Here is a 20593-nt window from a genome sequence, read left to right as displayed (position 1 = left end):
GTATTCTGTGTACAAGCAGAAAAAAGTCATTTATTAAAATTTGCAATAATTAACCTAATAAACAGTAGTCTAATTATACCAAGGGGTAACTTCATGTATTTCATGCATGCCACAGCTAGTTTAATCCATATTGCCCTCAGGCAGAATCATAATATCATCAAAAAACCTGTTTGTCAATATCAAAAGCAATTTACACAGTAAATACACTCCAGCCTGGTCACATCGCCATCTGGGAAAGCCTAGCATTTGGATTTCTGTCCGGAAGTGTTGAACACAGACTTTACAAGTGTTCAGATTATCTTGCTGTCCAGATTGTATGGGGACAGCATGATGGTATTCCCACAGTGTTTGACAAGGCCAGATTCAGTGGAAGCGGAAGACTATACATTTGATGTGGAGGAAGTAGGAAAATCTGTCTGATGAACCAAGAATGAAGGAAGAGTGGAAACCAAAAAAGACGGAGACACATGGAATCATGACATGATGGAGAAACTAGGAGTACAGACATCAGAGAGTGATGGGGTAACCATGGCGGGGAGGGGAGGAGAGAGGAGAGAAAGGACAGGTGAAACGGAGGTGAAGCAACAGAAGACAAAGGAGGGAAGAGAAAAGAGAAGACAGAGCAAGGGGGATGGGTGTGAAAAATGAAGCGAGCGGGCAGAATGAGAACACAAATCAAGGTGTGGGCTGGCTGCCGCTTCTCTCAGCTCTCATTGACCGAGAACGGCGAACCACAGCCACTGTGGTTACCCTGACAGGCCGCAGGTTGCTCAGCACTGGTTTATACAAGGCTGCTTTGAAAAACAATTTGAGCAGGCACAGATTTCCCCTTGTTTCGATGCAACAAAACATGATTAAAATATTGTTTTGCTGAAACCTTTTCAAGACTAAGTTACTAGTAACGAAACTGTGTTGCTGTGGCCAAGGAGATTCAAATATAAGCGACTAGATGGCTCAGGATATTGGTACTGGAATACAGCACCTTTCACCACAAGGCTATTGTTACTTCCAATCCAGCCCAATTCAGTAAGTTGTTACTGGCTATCTGATCTATGTGAAATGAATTAATGTTCTCATTCCATTTGCTAGCAGGCAGTGTACATGTTCAGCAGCAGACTCAGCAGAGAGGCCACAGATGTAATGAGTGGGGACACTAAACAACTCTTTCACTCTTAGAGAAGGTCTTGTCTTGTTCATGTTCGCCTATTAGTGATGAGGCAACGTGGGTAAGCTTGTTCAGCAGTTATTTACCTAGGTACATTTATGGCCTTCATCAACATAGTGTCTGATCGCCCCTTAAGTAGCAATAACAGTTGCAAAAGTAAATCCTCTGCCTGCCCTTCTTGAAGGAGTCGACACACAAATAAATAATCTAAAAGATTTTCAGGTGAGTGTATTTAAGTAGGTCTGATTGATTGTATGTGGGGATGTAAAAAGCTAGTAAGGGAAAGCTAATTTGAAATACGGTGTTTGCATTTGCTTCTAAGTACTGTGAGGCCCATGGTCATTCTTGTCTCTTGTGAGAATGAGTTCTGTAACCTCGGTCCTGTTCTCTTGAAAGTTCTGTCTCTGGTGTTCTTGAAGCCGAGCCTATTTTCATGGTCTCTCAGTCAAACGCACCCAGTCTGTTTCCCTTTCACCACATGTACATTTAACCCTCTGTTTTCAAACAGGACAAGATATACAGCAGGAGGATATTTACACACAGCTTCTCTCCCCTAGTTCACCCTCTGAGCTCTCCATGACTTCCTGAACCTCCCAAATAAGTACCCACCCAATTACTGAGCCAATTGTCTCCTTAGTTCAGCAATTACCACCCAGGTGTCAGTTCTCTCCCGTCCCCCAACAGAAACTGGTTAATTGCTTCCAGTTAAGCCTGCAGCCTTCTCTGTGCTGCAGCAATGTCAGTGATCTGAGTGTTACAGCTAACACAGTCACACCTTCCTATTATCTAGACAAAGTGGGTGTGGACCAACTTTCATGGGTGAAAAGAACAGGAGGACTTGTGGCACCTTAGAGACTAACAAATTTATTTGAGCAGAAGCTTTCGTGAGCTACAGCTCTCACAAAAGCTTATGCTCAAATAAATTTGCTAGTCTCTAAGGCTAGCCACAAGTACTCCTTTTCTTTTTGCGAATACAGACTAACAAGGCTGCTACTCTGAAACCTTTCATGGGTGAGAGACAGAGACAAGCTTTCCAGCTACACAGAATTCTTCTTCATGTCTGGGAAAGGTACTCAGCGGTCACAGCTGAATACAAGGTCAAAAAGATTGTTTAGCGTAAGTAGTTAGCACATATTCTAAGGGATCATTCAAGGTGAAGTGGCCTGTTAACACCCCTGTAGTCTTTGGATAAAAAGCAGGAGTTAGTGGGTTATAGATTGTTGTAATAAGCCATAAATCCAGTGTCTGATTTTTAGTGTCTTGCAAAGTTGTGAATTTAAGCTCCCAGGTTCATCTTTTGAAAGTGCTCAGATTTCCTTTGAGGATGAGGACTGGTAGGTCAGACATATCAGTGAGTGCTTTGTGAAAAGTGTTCACCCACAGGTAATATGGTGGTTTTGTCTTTTATAATTTTCCTCTGTGTGTTCATTCAAGAATATATTGATAGTTTGTTTTTGGAGTGTTCACTGTACTGGATGAGGTAGATCACATATTGTGATAGGGACATGTAGGACCCATGAATCCTGAAAAGCTGTTTTGAGGGGGTGTTGAACAATCCACTTATTAGTTGACATTTTCATAATTCTAATGGAATGTGGCTGTGAAGGGGTCAAAGTCACAGAGGGACAGTTGATCTCTCCAGTAATTCAGACTAATCACTTGGACTTTGAATAATGGAATAGAGACTTTGAATTGGAATCTGTATTTAATGGTGACCCAGGATTCTATGAGAGTAGAGTTCCAGGGCTACACGTTCATGGTGACCTCTCTTGCTTAATAAACAGACTGCTGTGTTCTTCAGTTGGTGGATTTTTTTCAGAGCATGTGGCTTCATTCCTCGATATGAGTTACAGTAATCAAGCTGGGAGGTCACAATTGCACAAGGTTGCTGTGGCCAGATCTGTGTCCGATAGGATGGAGCACAGTCTTCTGGACAGCTGCAAGTGGAACAGAGTGTTTTTCAGGGCTTTAATCTAGGTTCAAAGGGGGCAGGTGACCAAAGCCCACAGGTAAGTCAAGAACATGGAGACCTGAGAGAAGCTTCAGAATTTGGGGGGAGCATTGTTGTAGCAGGGATAAGGGAGAGACAAGACAGAACTGGGTGGGGGAATCAAATCAGTATCTTAGATGTCTGTATACTAATGCGAGAAGTATGGGGAATAAGCAGGAAGAACTCGAAATGCTAGTATGTAAACACAATTATAACATAGTTGGCATCACAGAGACCTGGTGGGATAATACACATAACTGGAGTATTGGTATAGAAGGGTACAACTTGTTCAGGAAGGACAGACATGGAAAAAGGGAGGAGGTGTTGCCTTATATATTAAAAATGTATACACTTGGACTGAGATTGAGATGGAAATAGGAGACAAACTTGTTGAAAGTCTCTGGGTAAGGATAAAAGGGATAAAAAACAAGGGTGATGTCATGGTAGGAGGATACTACAGACCACCTAACCAGGAAGAAGAGGTGGATGAGGCTTTTTTTAAACAACTAAGAAATCATCCAAAGCACAGGACTTGGTGGTGATGGGGGACTTCAATTACTCAGACATCTGTTAGGAAAATAACGCAGCAGGGCACAGATTATCCAACAAGTTATTGGAATGTATTGGAGACAATTTTTTTATTTCAGAAGGTGGAGAAAGCTACTAGGGGAAAGGCTGTTCTAGATTTTATTTTGACAAATAGGGAGGAACTGGTTGATCATTTGAAAGTGGAAGTCAGCTTGGGTGAAAGTGATCATGAAGTGGTAGAGTTCATGATTCTAAGGAATGGTAGGAGGTAGAACAGCAAAATAAAGACAATGGATTTCAAGAAGGCAGACTTTAGCAAACTCAGGGAGTTGGTAGGTAAGAGCCCATGGGAAGCAAGTTTAAGAGGAAAAACAACTGAAGACAATTGGCAGTTTTTCAAAGTAACATTATTAATGGCACAAGAGCAAACTATCCCACTGCATAGGAAAGACAGGAAGTATGGCAAGAGACCACACTGGCTTAACCAAGAGATCTTCAATCATCTAAAAATCAAAAAAGAGTCCTACAAAAAATGGAAACTAGGTCAAATTACAAAGAATGAATATAAACAAATAACTCAAGTATGTAGGGACAAAATTAGAAAGGCCAAGGCACAAAATGAGCTAGAGACATAAAGGGTAACAAGAAAACATTCTACAAATACATTAAAAGCAAGAGGAAGACCAAGGACAGGATAGACCTGTTACTCAATGAGAGTGGAAAAAATAATAACAGAAAATGTAGAAATGGCAGAGGTGCTGTCAAGGTTCCTCCCCCACTCTGAACTCTAGGGTGCAGATGTGGGGACCTGCATCAAAACCTCCTAAACTTACTTTTACCAGATTAGGTTAAAACCTCCCCAAGGTACAAATTAATTTTATCCTTTGTCCTTGGAATATCCACTGCCACCACCAAACTCTAACTGGGTTTACTGGGAAACATAGTTTGGACACGTCTTTCCCCCCAAAATCCTCCCAACCCTTGCACCCCACTTCCTGGGAAAGGTTTGGTAAAAATCCTCACCAATTTGCATAGGTGATCACAGACCCAAACCCTTGGATCTGAGACCAATGAAAAAGCATTCAATTTTCTTACAAGAAGACTTTTAATAGAAATAGAAGTAAATAAAAGTAAAGGAATTACCTCTGTAAAATCAGGATGGTAGATACCTTACAGGGTAATTAGATTCAAAACATAGAGAATCCCTCTAGGGAGAACGTTAAGTTACAAAAAAGACACACAGACAGAAATAGTCATTCTATTCAGCACAATTCTTTTCTCAGCCATTTAAAGAAATCATAATCTAACACATACCTAGCTAGATTACTTACTAAAAGTTCTAACAGGTTTCAGAGTAACAGCCGTGTTAGTCTGTATTCGCAAAAAGAAAAGGAGTACTTGTGGCACCTTAGAGACTAACCAATTTATTTGAGCATGAGCTTTCGTGAGCTACAGCTCACTTCATCGGATGCATACCGTGGAAACTGCAGCAGTTTAAAGTCTTTAGACTTTAAAGTCTGCTGCAGTTTCCACGGTATGCATCCGATGAAGTGAGCTGTAGCTCACGAAAGCTCATGCTCAAATAAATTGGTTAGTCTCTAAGGTGCCACAAGTACTCCTTTTCTTTTTGTAAAAGTTCTAAGACTCCATTCTTGTTCTATCCCCGGCAAAAGCAGCATACCGACAGACACAGACCCTTTGTTTCTCTCCCTCCTCCCAGCTTTTGAAAGTATCTTGTCTCCTCATTGGTCATTTTGGTCAGGTGCCAGCGAGGTTACCTTTAGGTTCTTAACCCTTTACAGGTGAGAGGATTTTTCCTCTGGCCAGGAGGGATTTTAAAGGAGTTTACCCTTCCCTTTATATTTATGACAGGTGCTTAATGACTTCTTTGTTTCGTTTTTCACCAAGAAGGTTGGTGATGATTGGATGTCTAACATAGTGAATACCAGTGAAAATTAGGTAGGATCAGAAGAGGCTAAAATAGGGAACGAACAAGTTAAAAACTACTTAGACAAATTAGATGTCTTTAAGTCATCTTAAAAGCCTGATAAAATGCATCCTTGAATACTCAAGGAGCTGATGAGGAGATATCTTAGCCATTAGCGATTATCTCTGAAAAATCATGGAAGATAGGAGAGATTCCAAAAGATTGGAAAAGGGAAAATATTGTGCCAATTTATAAAAAGGGAAATAAGAACAACCCAAGGAATTACCAGTCAGTTTAACTTCTGTACCCGGAAAGATAATGGAGCAAATAAGCAATCAATTTGCAAACATCTAGAAGATAATAAGGTGATAAGTAACAGTCAGCATGGATTTGTCAAAAACAAATCCTGTCAAACCAAACTGATAGCTTTCTTTGACAGGGTAACAAGTCTTGTGGATGCGGGGAAGCAGTAAACATGGTATATCTTGACTTTAGTAAAGCTTTTGATACTGTGTCTCATGATCTTCTCATAAACAAACTAGGGAAATGCAACCTAGTGGAGCTTGTGGCAGTGTACCCCATAAGGCTTTATGGAAATATGCTTATGAATGTGTATATGAAATAACTGGAATATGTTTAATGCTGCGTATGCCATGTAACATATCTCTGTAAAGTTTATGATCTACTGAATAAATTCCTCCTATTTGTATGCATGTATCATTTTTGTACATGAAGTTATGAATATTGGCTGTATACTTGCTTGATTTCTAAGTAGCCTTAGTAGAGCATTTGGTCAGCTTCTTGAGAAAGGAATGTGCAAATTAAGTGCCCAATCAAGAAACACTTAAAGGACAATGAATCTTGTAGGGCTCCAATCCACATAAGAAGTCTACCTGAGGACATTCTAGGTAGCATGTAAGCAATGGCTGCTGCTTGTAAAACCTGAGCCATGCATAGACATGTGACTTGCCCATGTGACTCCAAAACTCCATCTTGGAGCTGGACTTTGCATAGGAGAGAGGAGGGGGTCTCCACCCATAAGAGAGAGTCTATTTAAGCCCTTGGGAGACCCCTCCATTTTAGTCTTCAGCTGGCTAAAGAGAGAGCCTCTCCACCCCTAAGGATACCTGAAAGAAACTGGAACAAAGGACAGTAATTACAGGGATGTGAGTGATTGCTGGACCCACACTAGAAGCAGACTCATCTGTAAAAGGAAGCTTACTGGAATTTCTCTAAGGGTGTGGTTTTTATCTGTATTCAGTTTTCTTAGACATAGACTCGCATGTTCTATTTTATTTTGCATGGTAATTCACTTTGTTCTGTCTGTCACTACTTGGAACCACTTGAATCCTACTTCCTGTATTTAATAAAATCACTTTTTACTTATTAATTAACCCAGAGTATGTATTAATACCTGTGGGGTGGGGAGAAGAGCTGTGCATATCTCTCTACCAGTGTTATAGAGGGTGAACAATTTATGAGTTTACGGATTTATTTGGGGTTTGGACCCCACTGGGAGTTGTGCATCTGAGTGTCAAGGCCAGGAACACTTCTTAAGTTGCTTTCAGTTAGTCTGCAGCTTTGGGGCACATGGTTCAGACCCTGGGTCTGTGTTGGAGCAGACTGGCGTGTCTGGCTCAACAAGACAAGGTGCTGGAGTCCCAAACTGGCAGGGAAAGCAGGGACAGAAGTAGTCTTGGCACATCAGTTGGCAGCCCCAAGGGGGTTTCCCATCACAGAGCTACTATAACGTGGGTGCAAAACTGATTTGAAAACCATTCCCAGAGAGTAATTATCCGTGGTTCACAGTCATGCTGGAAGGACGTAATGAGTGGGGTCCCACAGGGATCAGTTCTGGGTTCAGTTCTGTTCAATATCTTCATCAATGATTTAGATAATGGCATAGAGAGTACACTTATAAAGTTTGAGGACGATACCAAGCTGGGAGGGGTTGCAACTGCTTTGGAGGAAAGGATTAAAATGAAAAATGATCTGGACAAACTGCAGAAATGGTCTGAAGTAAATAGGATGAAATTCAATTAGGATAATTGCAAAGTACTTCATTTAGGAAGGAACAATGGGAAATGACTGCCTAGGAAGGAGAACAGGATCTGGGGCTCAGAGTGGACCACAAGCTAACTATGAGTCAACAGTGGAACGCTGATGCAAAAAAAGCGAATGTCCTTCTAGGATTTTTTAGCAGGAGTGTTGTAAGCAAGACACAAGAATTAATTCTTCCTCTCTACTCTGCACTGATTAAACCTCAGCTGGAGTATTGTGTCCAGTTCTGGGCACCACATTGCAGGAAGGATGTGGACAAATGGGAGAAAGTCCAGAGAAGAGTGACAAAATTATTAAAGGTCTAGAAAACATGACCTATGAGGGAAGATTGAAAAAATTGGGTTTGTTTAGTTTGCAAAAGAGAAGACTGAGGGGTGGGGGGCATGATAACAGTTTTCAAGTACATAAAAGTTTGTTACAAGGAGGAGGGAGAAAATTTTTTTTCTTAACCTCTGAGGATAGGACAAGAATCAATGGTCTTAAATTGCAGCAAAGGAGATTTAGGTTGGAGATTAGGAAAAACTTCCTAACTGTCATGGTGGTTAAGCACTGAAATAAATTGCCTAGGGAGGTTGTGGAATCTCCATCATTGGAGATTTTTAAGAGCAAGTTAGACAAACACCTGTCAGGAATGGTCTAGATAATACTTAGTTCTGCCACAAGGGCAAGGCACTGGACTAGATGACCTCTCAAGGTTCCTTCAGTCCTATGATTCTATATCTATGGCCATAGGCGCTGACTTCCCCTGGTTTCCGTGGTTGCGCAACGTCCTCTCTGCTCCCCGCCCCCACTCCACCCCTTCCATGAGGCCCCACCGCTGCCTTGCCTCTTCCCACCCCTTCCCCGCCCCCATTCCAACACCTTCTGCAAATCCCTGCCATGACTCTGCCTCCTCCCCTGAGCGTGCCACGGCACCTCCCCCACCCCTGAGCATGCAAACAGCTGATTTGCTGCGACCGGGTGGGAAATACTGGGAGGTAGGCAGAGGAATGGGGATGCAGCACACTCGGGGAGAGAAGGAGGTGGGGCAGAGGGGCAGGAAGAGGGGGGGAAGGGAGCTTGGCTGCCGGTGGGTGCAGAGCACCCACTAATTTTTCTCTACCCCGGAGCACCCATGGAGTCGGCACCTATGTCTGTGGCTATTTGGGTATCCAAAAGCACTGAAGACTCAAAAAGGCTATCCTCAGCAAATAGTTGCCCTCAGCAGAGGGGGATGTTAGCGAGAAGGCGAGTATTTCTAAACACTTGCCTTTTCCTGCATGCATGACTTTTGTCTTGCTTGGGTTCAGCTTCAGGAAGATGCTTTTTGAGATTTGGGTGATTGAGGAATTGGTGCTAATTACACATGCCATGGCAAAGCTAGTTTGCTGGGCATTGTCTGCATATTTCTGGTGTTTCAGCATGCTGTCTAACCCAGTGGCTCCAAACAGATATTAAATAGGATAGGAAACTGGGCTGATGCTTATGGAATACCACAAGTGAATGTTCCGAAAATGGAGGAACAGTTCCCATCACAACCAGGTTGGGTTCAGTCTGAGAGAAAGGACTTGAGCTATCACAAGGCTGAAGAAAAAGAATGTCCAACCAGGCTTGGCAGAAGGAACTGGGTATGTTGAGTTTGGAAAAGAGGAGATTAAGAAGGGATATGACTGGAAAGGCTGCCATAAAAAAGAAGGAAAAAAGTTATTCTCTTTTGCCACAGAGGGCAGAACAAGAGGCAAAGGATTCAAACTACAGCACAGAGGCAGCAACCCTTCATGGAGTCGGCCAGTGTGAGAAGTGGCTCTGTACTGCAGCCCCGCCCTGCTCCCTGCCCAGGCCTGACTGCCAGGAAGAAAGACCAAGCGAGCTGGAAACGACCTGGGGGAGAGGCACAGCAGGAGGACAGAGCCTCCCTCCCCGGCTGGCAGGCCAATCAGAGCAAGTTTTGCAGGAGCAGCTCCACAGACTCAGAAATTTGGGAGGAATCATATCCCCCATCATGCATCGCCTCTGAAACTGTGTGCAAAATAACAAACAATATATGTTTTAATAAGGCTAAATGTAAATGTATAACATCTATGAATAAAGAATGTAGGCCACAGCTACAGACTGGGTGATTCCAGTCTGGGAAGCAGTGACTCTGAAAAAGATTTGGGATCATGATGGATAATGAACTGAACATGAGCTTCCAATGTGATGCTGTGGCCAAAAGACTTAATGAGATCCTAGGATGCATATACAGGGGAATCTCAAGTAGGAGTAATGAGGTTATTTCATGTCTGTATTTGGCCCTGGTATGACCACTGCTGGAATACTGTGCTCACTTCTTGTGCCCACAATTCAAAAAGAATGTGGATAAATTGGAGCAGGTTCAGAGAAGAGCCATGAGAACGATTAAAGGATTAGAAAACATGCCTTGCAGTGACAGACTCAAAGAGCTCAATCTCTTTATCTTAACAAAGAGAACGTTAAGGGGTAAATTAATTAAGTACATACATAGGGAACAAATAGTTAATAATGAGCTCTTCAGTCGAGCAGAGAAAGGTATAATATGAACCAGTGACTGGAAGTTGAAAGCTAGACAAATTCAGACTGGAAATAAGGTACAAATTTTTGACATTGAGGGTAATTAACCAATGGAACAATTTACCAAGAGTCGTGGTGGATTCTCCATCACTGACAACTTTTAAATCAAGATTGGACGCTTTTCTAAAAGATCTGCTTTAGAAATTATTTTGTGGACGTTCTATAGCCTGTGTTACATAGGAGGTCAGACTAGATAATCACAATGGTCCCTTTTGCTCTTGGAATCTATGCTTCTGTGAAAGGAATTTCCATGCACCCTTGCAGCTCCTAATCGGTAGGGCAGGACCAGGAGTGTTTGATAATCAGTGCCACCAAATGCTGCCAAGACATCCAATGGGGAAGTTTACCATCAACAAATGATCTCTGTTTTGTGTCCTGGCATGTAACCTGGCTGAGAAGGATCCAAGATACTGGTAGCTGGCAGGTGGGACTGGAGGCTTTATTTCCTAGCTTGCAGGGTAGCTTGCCCAAAAAGGGAGGTTTTGTACTGGGATGTACTTGGGAAGATCACCATTGTCAAGTGCTGATTTCTTTTGCAGGACTATTGCCTGCTTTGGGAGTGAGAGTTAGGATCTCCTCTTCAAAGGAGGTGTGCAAATGCTGTGTTACTAGAGGTCCCTGATGTTCTCTGCTGTATTTTATTAGACAGGAAAGGTGGTGAGCAGAGTCCCATGTGGTGGCCCTGATTGCTTCTAATATTTCCATTGCTACTTCTTGTGCAAAAGGCAGGGCCCCTCTTTTGGAAGGAGGGGATTATGTGTGTTTAGGTCCCGAGCTTGCCGGCAAGAAACTTTAATTTTAGTGAGGTCGGATCGGAGTTTTAGTGCTGTTGATTTCAGAGTCATTGTGTGTGTGGATGCTGAAATCTCCCAACGCAGTGAGATTTGTGAACTTCATCATGATGTCAGACAGCATCTCTGTTAGCTCCTCTGAGAAGCCTTTGTGTCTGGAGGACTGTAGGTTAACAGGATGCTCAAGTTAATCTTGTCTTTGGCCTCACCAATTAAGTGGATGCTTTCCAAGGATTTTGTTTCTGTGTAGTCTTTCTTGCATTTTAGCTTGCCTGTGCCAAACATGTTTTGAGGATAGTGGACTGCACAGTCCCCAGAGCTGTTACTATGACACCTTTCATGAGTACTAAATTCACGAAATTGTATTTTTGTTTTGTTTTAAAAAATATAATGAGAAATAAAGATGAGACTCTCAGGAAGGAGACAGATATTAACATATATAACCTCCCAGTAATGATCCGTGGTCACTGCTAACTGAAATCAGTAACAGCAGAAAAATGGCTTACGGCAAGGGCAGTTCATCTCTATATCACAAACATGTGTACTCTGAGAATAGTGGGTGTTCCTGGATTTATATTTTTTAGAATAAGTATTTGTAAAGGTAATCTACACCCATTTTCCCTATATTATTTAGAGGCAATCTGTCCTTCATTTACTTTCCCCCAACCACCACTGCTTGGAAATAAATCGGTGAAACAGTCAGTGTCTGGCTTTAGAAATGGCAGTCAGCCAGCGTCAATTGGTTTTTCAAGCATTTGCTTATGCATCAAAGACAAAAACTGTTTGTTTATTTTCTCATATTGATTAATTTTTGCATGTGGCTGGATTTAGAGAGATAATCAAAAGGGGATGGCCAACATCCAAGCAATGGCAACCAGTCACTCTCGGGAAGTTGTTGACAAGTGGCCCTGGCTTTGCAGTTTTTTTCAAAGGGAGAGAGTGTTCATTAAACAGAAGCTTCATCAAACAGGACAGTGGTTTACATGTGGATAGATATATTCTTTATTTAACATTCACAAGTTGCTTATAGATTAATTAGCCCATCTGTTGCAACTAATGTATTCTTGTGTCTTTTGAGTTGATTGTAAAAGTGACTGATTTCCCTATCTACTTAAAATAGTACCTTTGCTTCCACTGAAAGTAACCTTTTAGAATCAAATAATTTATTTAATCATCCAGCTAAGAATCCGTAAATGGCTTGCGGTAAATAAGAGCTCAACTATCTACAGCTCCCAAAGTGATTATGTCAGAGTGCTGGGATGGGGGATAATGCAGGAGATAAAAAAAGATCTTAAAGAAGCTAAGTGAATAGACCTCCAAAATGGGTATATAGTATTGGTTTTAGTTTTTAAAATACATTCTCTCTTCTCAGCACATAATGATGGTAACTGCTCAGGATGGCTGCCCTCATAGAGCAATTAAGCTACAGCTCTTCTGCAGGGCAAGGCAGAATTTATAAAATGAATGACCTTTTATGCAGAGTAACTAACTGTATTGATGAACTTCAAGTGATGATTAAAATAAGTGTTCTGTATCCTCAGTGCTTACATCTTATAAGGAAACCACATAAAGGATAGTGGATTTTAAAGGTCATGGATTTCTTCACTTCAAGGAGAAAATAAACATTTTTATGAAAGTACAGGTCAGCCACATTGTTGCCAATAAAAATAAGCTGTGAATTTCATAGTTAAATGATTTTGAAATATCATTGGTGCTTGGCATAGAATTTGTATGGAAATGACATTATTGTAAATGTATGTAAAGTATATTTGCTTGGAATAATCATAGAATCATAGAAGATTAGGGTTGGAAGAGACCTCAGGAGGTCTTCTAGTCCAATCCCCTGCTCAGAGCAGGACAAACCCCAACTAAATCATCCCAGCGAGGGCTTTGTCACGCCAGGCCTTAAAAACCTCTAAGGATGGAGATTCCACCACCTCCCTAGGTAACCCATTCCAGTGCTTCACCACCCTGCTAGTGAAATAGTGTTTCCTAATATCCAACCTAGACCTTCCCCACTGCAACTTGAGACCATTGCTTCTTGTTCTGTCATCTGCCACCACTGACAACAGCGTAGCTGCTTTCAAATCCCCCTTCACTCATCTCTTCTGCAGACTAAATAAGCCCAGTTCCCTCAGCCTCTCCTCGTAAGTCGTGTGCCCCAGCTCCCTAATCATTTTCGTTGCCCTCCGCTGGACTCTCCAATTTGTCCACATCCCTTCTGTAGTGGAGGGACCAAAACTGGACACAGTACTCCAGGTGTGGCCTCACCAGAGCTGAATAGAGGGGAATAATCACTTCCCTTGATCTTCTGGCAATGCTCCTACTAATACAGCCTAATATGCCATTGGCCTTCTTGGCAACAAGAGCATACTGCTGACTCATATCCAGCTTCTCATCCACTGTAATCCCCAGGTCCTTTTCTGCAGAGCTGCTGCTTAGCCAGTCGGCCCCCAGCCTGTGGTGGTGCATGGGATTCTTCCTTCCTAAGTTCAGGACTTTCTTGTACATGTTGAACCTCATCAGATTTCTTTTGGTCCAATCCTCCAATTTGTCTAGACCCTATCCCTACCCTCCAGCATATCTACCTCTCCCCCCAGCTTAGTGTCATCTGTGAATTTGCTAAGGGTGAAATTCGTCCCATCATCCAGATCATTAATAAAGATGCCCCTGGGGCACTCCGCTTGATACCAGCTGCCAACTAGACATCGAGTCGTCAATAAGTATTGATTTTTGTGGATAAACAGGGAAGTTGGTTGGTTGGTTTCCCAAGGAATTCTAATAAGATTTTATATTTTACTTCTTGAAATGTTATCCATGCTTCTCCCCCAAACCCCACACCACCCTCCCACTGGCAAAGATCTGTGGTAAAATGGCCACTTTTTAGAAGTCAGCCTAACCTTTGCCAAGAAGTACCACATAATGACAGTTATAGTATACTTCTTGTACTAACAATAGGAACAATTCTGATAGATCAGATCCAACTACATGGTATTTGTTGCCAAACATTGACTTTTAAGGGTGATCACTAAATTTGTTGTCCTGAGACTATTTATAAACATTAAAACTGTTTAGTACAGGAGGGTCAGGAGAGAGGAAACTACTTTTTGAAGGAGTACTTGTGGCACCTTAGAGACTAACCAATTCATTTGAGCATAAGCTTTCGTGAGCTACAGCTCACTTCATCGGATGCATACTGTGGAAAGTGTAGAAGATCTTTGTATACACACAAAGCATGAAAAAATACCTCCCCCCACCCCACTCTCCTGCTGGTAATAGCTTATCTAAAGTGATCACTCTCCTTACAATGTGTACGATAATCAAGTTGGGCCATTTCCAGCACAAATCCAGGTTTTCTCCCCCCCCTCCCCCCCAGAAACCCACTCTCCTGTTGGTAATAGCTTATCTAAAGTGACCACTCTCCTTACAATGTGTATGATAATCAAGGTGGGCCATTTCCAGCACAAATCCATGGTTTAACAAGAACGTCTGGGGGGGGTAGGAAAAAACAAGGGGAAATAGGTCATTATGCAAGGTAACCTATTTCCCCTTGTTTTTTCCTCCCCCCCCCCCCCCACGTTCTTGTTAAACCATGGATTTGTGCTGGAAATGGCCCACCTTGTTTATCATACACATTGTAAGGAGAGTGATCACTTTAGATAAGCTATTACCAGCAGGAGAGTGGGGTGGGGGAGGTATTTTTTCATGCTTTGTGTATATAAAAAGATCTTCTACACTTTCCACAGTATGCATCCGATGAAGTGAGCTGTAGCTTATGAAAGCTTATGCTCAAATAAATTTGTTAGTCGCTAAGGTGCCACAAGTACTCCTTTTCTTTTTGCGAATACAGACTAACACGGCTGTTACTCTGAAACCTACTTTTTGAAGGGAGCCTACAGATTGTAGAGGTAGAAGTTATTCAAGGGGCTTACATTACTTTCTACAGTGAAAATTGTGGAGTTCCCACTTCCCTAATGGGAACAGCACCTGAAGGGAGCATATTTCTATGGCTTTGAAAGAAGGAAGGAACTGGAGAGGTAGAACTGAATGATGGCTAAAAGATCCAGATTTAAAGTGCTATTTAAAGCCGCCTTTGTTAGATATATCTGATACTGGACATTTTAGTATACTGGACATATATATACTGGACATATATCTAGGAATGTACATATATATACTGGACATATATATAGGAATGTGTACTGTGCTCATCACCACTGTGTAGCATCTGAGCTAGCTGTAGGAGCAATATGCTCTTGCCATTGCGGAGTAGCTGCTACATCATACCATGGATCCCTCACACATCCATGTGAGGGTAGGCAGGATTCAAACCACAACTTTCTTCTTGAGGTTCTCCCGCAGGAAGGATATCTTTACATTGCACATGGACTCCATATGATCCCCACCACCACCACACCACAGAGAACATGCCTATGGATGTTCTGAACTGCTGTATGTGTTCATGTAATTAAAAACTGTATCATAATACATGTATGCAAAGGGGCAGAGTTAAGATTACACAAGCTCCCTTAAATCTGGCATTGTCCAACTTTGCAAATGTTTTGCTTTTCAACCTAATGTTCTTTTATCAAGGGGGGTTTGGGTTGGTTGATCAGTTAATTGGTCTGGAAATGTCAAGATATTTGAAAGAAAGAAAAATGGAGAAACAAAGCAATTCCATCTTCAGGAAATATCTGCTAGACATCAGTGGAACACTGGTTTTTAGGGATTCCTGTATTCTCTTCTGGGTCTGGGAAGGTCGTGGGGGCCAATGGAATAGTCAGAAAACTTAGTTATTTGTTGCTATTTGTTTTCTTAATCTGCTTTGTATTTTCATAGTGTTCATTCATCTACAGATCTCAAAGCACTTTTTAAAGGTGGCATGTTGAAATACTACATTTTACAGATACGAAAGCCAAGCACTTAGGTTTGGTATTATGTTTCAGAAAGGTAGTGTAGGTCAGTGCTCTTTCCCTTCCTAGGCTATAAACTATTTTATTGTGGAAAATTGCCTGGGCTGTGATTCTTTGTAGTTGTTAGGAAATTATGCAGGAGACAGGGAGAATGCTCTCTGCAGCATGGCAAGAGTTCAGACTTTCAGACATAATGAGTAAGGGCATAAAATTTTGTGCATGTGTAAATGGTGATTTCCTGGTAACTCAGATAAATCTGGATGGGTTTTCATGGGAACAGAAAAGATGGTTCTTTGACCTCAGGACTGTCCCACTGTCAGATGTCAGCTGCCTATGGGTAAGCTCCTGTGGTGCTGGCAGAGTTTTTACATGGACAAAGTTTTCTGTTTTTCATTGCACTGATTTTGTAAAACTTTCCAGGAAAAAAAAAATAACCTGAGGCAGAAACTAAGCATGGAAAAATTCAACCCAAATAGTTCATTTGTCAGAGGTCATAGCAATTAAAAGCAGGTGGTTATAATGGAAAATTTTAGGCAACCTTAAAATAATAGGTTTTTCCTATAATGCTAAGGCTTGTCTACACTTAAAATGCTGCACCAGCGCAGCTGCGCCATTGTAGCATTTCAGTGAAGACTCTACCTGTGTCAGCGGGAGGGGTTCTGATATGGGCTTAGAGCCTCCGCCTCCCCGAGAGGCAGTCGCTAAGTTGATGGGAGAAGACTTCGGGAGAAATCTCTAGTTGAGTAAAACCTCTGTGTAGACGGTGCTAAGTCAGTTTAACTGCGTTGCGCAGGGGATGTGGATTTTTCACACCCCTGAGTAACATAATTATACCAACCTTATTTCGTAGTGTAGACCAGGCCTCATGTCAAAATATATGCAATGTGTTTGTATGTTTTGGTCCTTGGACCAAATTCAGATGTGATGTTAGGATGGTACAAATAGTGTGAGGTGATAAGTCATATATTCTGTAGGGATAGAAGTGAAGATTTCTATTGGAAGGGTGTAAAATAAAGCCGGCACCTGGGATTAAACCCTTTGTGGGTTGCATTTCTTACCACAAAAAATCACCCCCTCTACCCCTTCACAGGATAAATTATATCGTCTCACACCTGCACTGGCTTATGGCAGTTTCATTATTTGTAATTTACAATAACATTCACATCACCTCTGAATCTCACCAAAGTACTGTTTTCAGTACAGTGATAGCACATGTTCTTGGTCAAGAACTCTGCTATTGACAGCCATTGGCCAATTAGCACGTTAGTTCAGTGATGTGCTCGTACTTTGAAAATCCAGACACACGAACATGTAGGAATTTAACACACCACCCATACTTGCAGTTATCCGTGTTATACTCCAAACACTACACAAGAGGAGCACTGGTATAGGAATACTGATGTACTATACTGTACTATGCTGGCAAAGTGCCCTAGTGTGGGTGCAGCTACAGCGGCAAAGGTTCACGTTGTTCCAGTGTAGTGAAAACATAAAGAAATTGTTGGTATATAGATATACCATCAGAGGTATACTGTCAAACCCTTCCAATGGAGACAAAGCTTATTTCATTTGTGAAACTGATATAAGCTATCCTAACAAAAGGACTTATTGCCAGTAGAGCTGAATTTACACTGGGACTTTTTCTGGCATAGCTGTCAGCTGGGGGTGTGATTTTTTTTCATACTCCTAATCAGCATAGCAAAACTTACAAGTGTAGACCAATCTAATACTCATCCTCAGCCTCACAGCCTGTCAAACAATTGTCCTTGGCCTGGTTTACATCTAAAACTTAGGTCAACCTAGCTACATCGCTCAGGGTTGCAAAAAATTCTATGCCATGTGCAAAGTAGTTAGGTTGACCATATCCCTTACTGTAGAAGCAGATAGGTCAACAGACCTAGCTACCACCTCTCAGAGAGGTGGATTACCAACCTCAATGGAAAAATCCTTACCATTGTTGTAAGAAGCATCTACACTACAGAACTACAGAGACACAGCTGCAGCACTTAAAACTTCTTTTTTCTTATCTTCTTTAGTTTGGATTTGACTTGGATTTCCATACATGTAAAAGGACAATTAGTGCAGCTGACTGTGTCATCGGATCTTCCTATCTGCAATCTAATTGACAATATAATGGCAATGGCATATAAGTGACAAAACATTTACAATCTGCCTTGTTTCCTTTCAGATATCTCAGACACCCTTATTGATGGATTTTTTAACAACAATACTTGTCAGAAACCTTTTGTTACATTCAGATGTTACAGAAGGTGTTGAAATACCAAACAAAATAAAACCCCACTTTTTCATATATATTTTATAAACCAGACAAATAATTTATGAGATGGAATTGTAAATGTCCTTAGAGTTTTAAAAATGTATTACTTAATTTTTGCTTCTTTCAGAATCCACCTGCACTGTGTTGTAAGAGTTTTATCAGTTTGTTTTCTAGCAAAAGCCAAAGAAGTTATTTTCCCACCCAACCCTTATCTCCTCTCTTGCATGAGCACGATAGAAAATTGCAGTAGATAGCAGCATATGATTTAATATACTCTACAAATCACTTATGATACACGTTTTATACTCCTGTTTCTATAAGCCCTTTCAGTTCTGAGTCCTAATTTGTGTAATGTTCTGTTTTCCTTTAGGTCAATGGGAAGGACCTCTCCAAGGCCACTCACGAAGAGGCAGTGGAAGCTTTTCGGAATGCCAAGGAACCAATTGTAGTTCAGGTTTTACGGAGAGCACCCATTAATAAAACACATGGTAGCTCACAGGATGTTCAGCTTATGGATGCTAGCACTCAGACCGACATCACCTTTGAGCACATTATGGCTCTCGCCAAGCTTAGGCCATCTACACCTCCAGTACCAGATATCTGTCCCTTTCTGCTTTCAGACAGGTATGGTTTACCTTTCTCTATCACTTTTCCAGCCAACCTCATATACTATCTATATAATAAGATTCCAGGATTGTCACTCTTTGTGTGTGTGTCACTCTGAAGACGAGAATGTCTGTACAGACAGTGTGATGCAATGGTAACAGCTACAGGCATGATTGAAAGCTCTCTTATTTTAGAATATCACCAAGTTCAATCATCACTGGGATTTGCGGTCTGTCACCATCCAGTTTTTAAGTTCTCATCCATATTCAGCTCTTTTTACACACATGACTTTATGAATTACATCTGTGTGACAGCACTCATTGGTAACTTATAATATTAAGTATTCATTTTCAAGAAAGTAAATGTTAACAAATGACTAAGTGTAGTGTTTTCTGTCTAGAAAACATCTCGGGAATACTGTCATCTCATTACTGTATAGCTGTCACTGCTAGCCACAGTCCCACACTTGTTTCACTGCATCACCTCCTGAACTTCATTCATGGATTAGAGCTGCAATAAGGAATTCTGGCTCTGATCACTTCATCGTCATACTATTTCTTCATCAAAAGCTTATGCCAACAGTGGGCCCCGTACAGGTAGATAGTTACTATAGCCAAAGCTGCCAAAAGGCTTGTTAAGACCCAGAGAGAGCTGGCTTGTTGGCATTGTGTACATTTCTCCCTTACACAAAAGGAGAATCAAGGAAACTAATTACATTAAGGTGCAGTTATCTAAAGCAAAACGTGACTGAATATATAAAGAGATTAAACATAAAATCCCGCCTCTTGAATGACAAACCGTGTGTAATGAGTTATTGATTGATTCATATTTCCTCTGAAATTGTACAGAATTTAAATGTCAGTGTAGCGTATTTATGCAAAAATAGTGATCCATCCTTTTGGACCTCAGCTCATGAATTATCCCACCTGTCTGTCAACGCTTCCCCTCCAGTTCATCCACTAGCTACAGGCAAAACCACAATCATACTAGAGATTTCCCATTGAACTCCCAATGATCCATGGATCTTTGCACAGGAGTGGTGTTGCAGACTGTATACCGCATTTCACCTTGTCACAGATACAGAGTCACAACGTTCTGGGCAGGTTGGATCGTCAGCAGATCCTACCAGGGTAACTTGTGATCAGGGTTCAGGTAATAGCAGTCTTTGTATCTGAGGCAACACATACGTTCATTTTATTTTGGGAAGACCCCTTTCTTTTTGTCCAAAACCTATCCAAGGTTCCTATGTGCTGACATTTTCAAGAGTATAATTTCTCAAACACACCTTGCCAGCCTTTTGAGTCCATGTTCAAGAAGGCTGTAGAGTACAAGTTACTCCTTTAAGGTCTGGAATAATTTGTGATCATTATGAAATCGGCTTCATTTAAGAGATTTAATGTGGTAGAAATGTGATTAGTACAATGTTGTGCTAAGAAAGGCCCCTTCATGTTGCTCCAGTATCTGAAGTGTATATTTGGATGCATGTAGAGATGGCATGCGTATCTGGAGTTAAGCACATTTAAGAGTATGGAAAAATCCCAAAGCTTATCAGCTAAGCAGTTTGGCTCAAAACAGACCCTGCTTCATTCACTCTTCAAAATAACCATGTGTGGATCTGACAGTAGAATTTTGCCTTTAGTGCCATACTTGGCAAAATGAAATTAACTGGTCTCTGTGCGTTTGAAAAGAGAAAAGCCCCGGCTCTTGCCTGGTTGTATTCCTTTCAGACTGTCAGATCACTCAGAATAGCATTCCAAAGATGAGAA

General features: G+C 41.5%; 1 protein-coding gene across 3 annotated transcripts in view; it reads left to right on the top strand.

The window, feature by feature from the left end:
- PDZRN4 (PDZ domain containing ring finger 4) overlaps window positions 1-20593 on the top strand; it is a 386169-nt gene that overhangs the window by 310400 nt on the left and 55176 nt on the right. For all 3 annotated transcript variants that reach the window (XM_073328040.1, XM_073328042.1, XM_073328041.1), the window contains one exon: window positions 18592-18845. In XM_073328040.1, the coding sequence (XP_073184141.1) occupies window positions 18592-18845 (254 nt within the window). The remainder of the gene's footprint in view (window positions 1-18591; window positions 18846-20593) is intronic.

This window comes from Lepidochelys kempii, chromosome 1, assembly GCF_965140265.1.
Source record: "Lepidochelys kempii isolate rLepKem1 chromosome 1, rLepKem1.hap2, whole genome shotgun sequence".
NCBI classification, from domain to species: domain Eukaryota; kingdom Metazoa; phylum Chordata; order Testudines; family Cheloniidae; genus Lepidochelys; species Lepidochelys kempii.
This window is presented reverse-complemented; position numbering and strand designations above follow the sequence as displayed.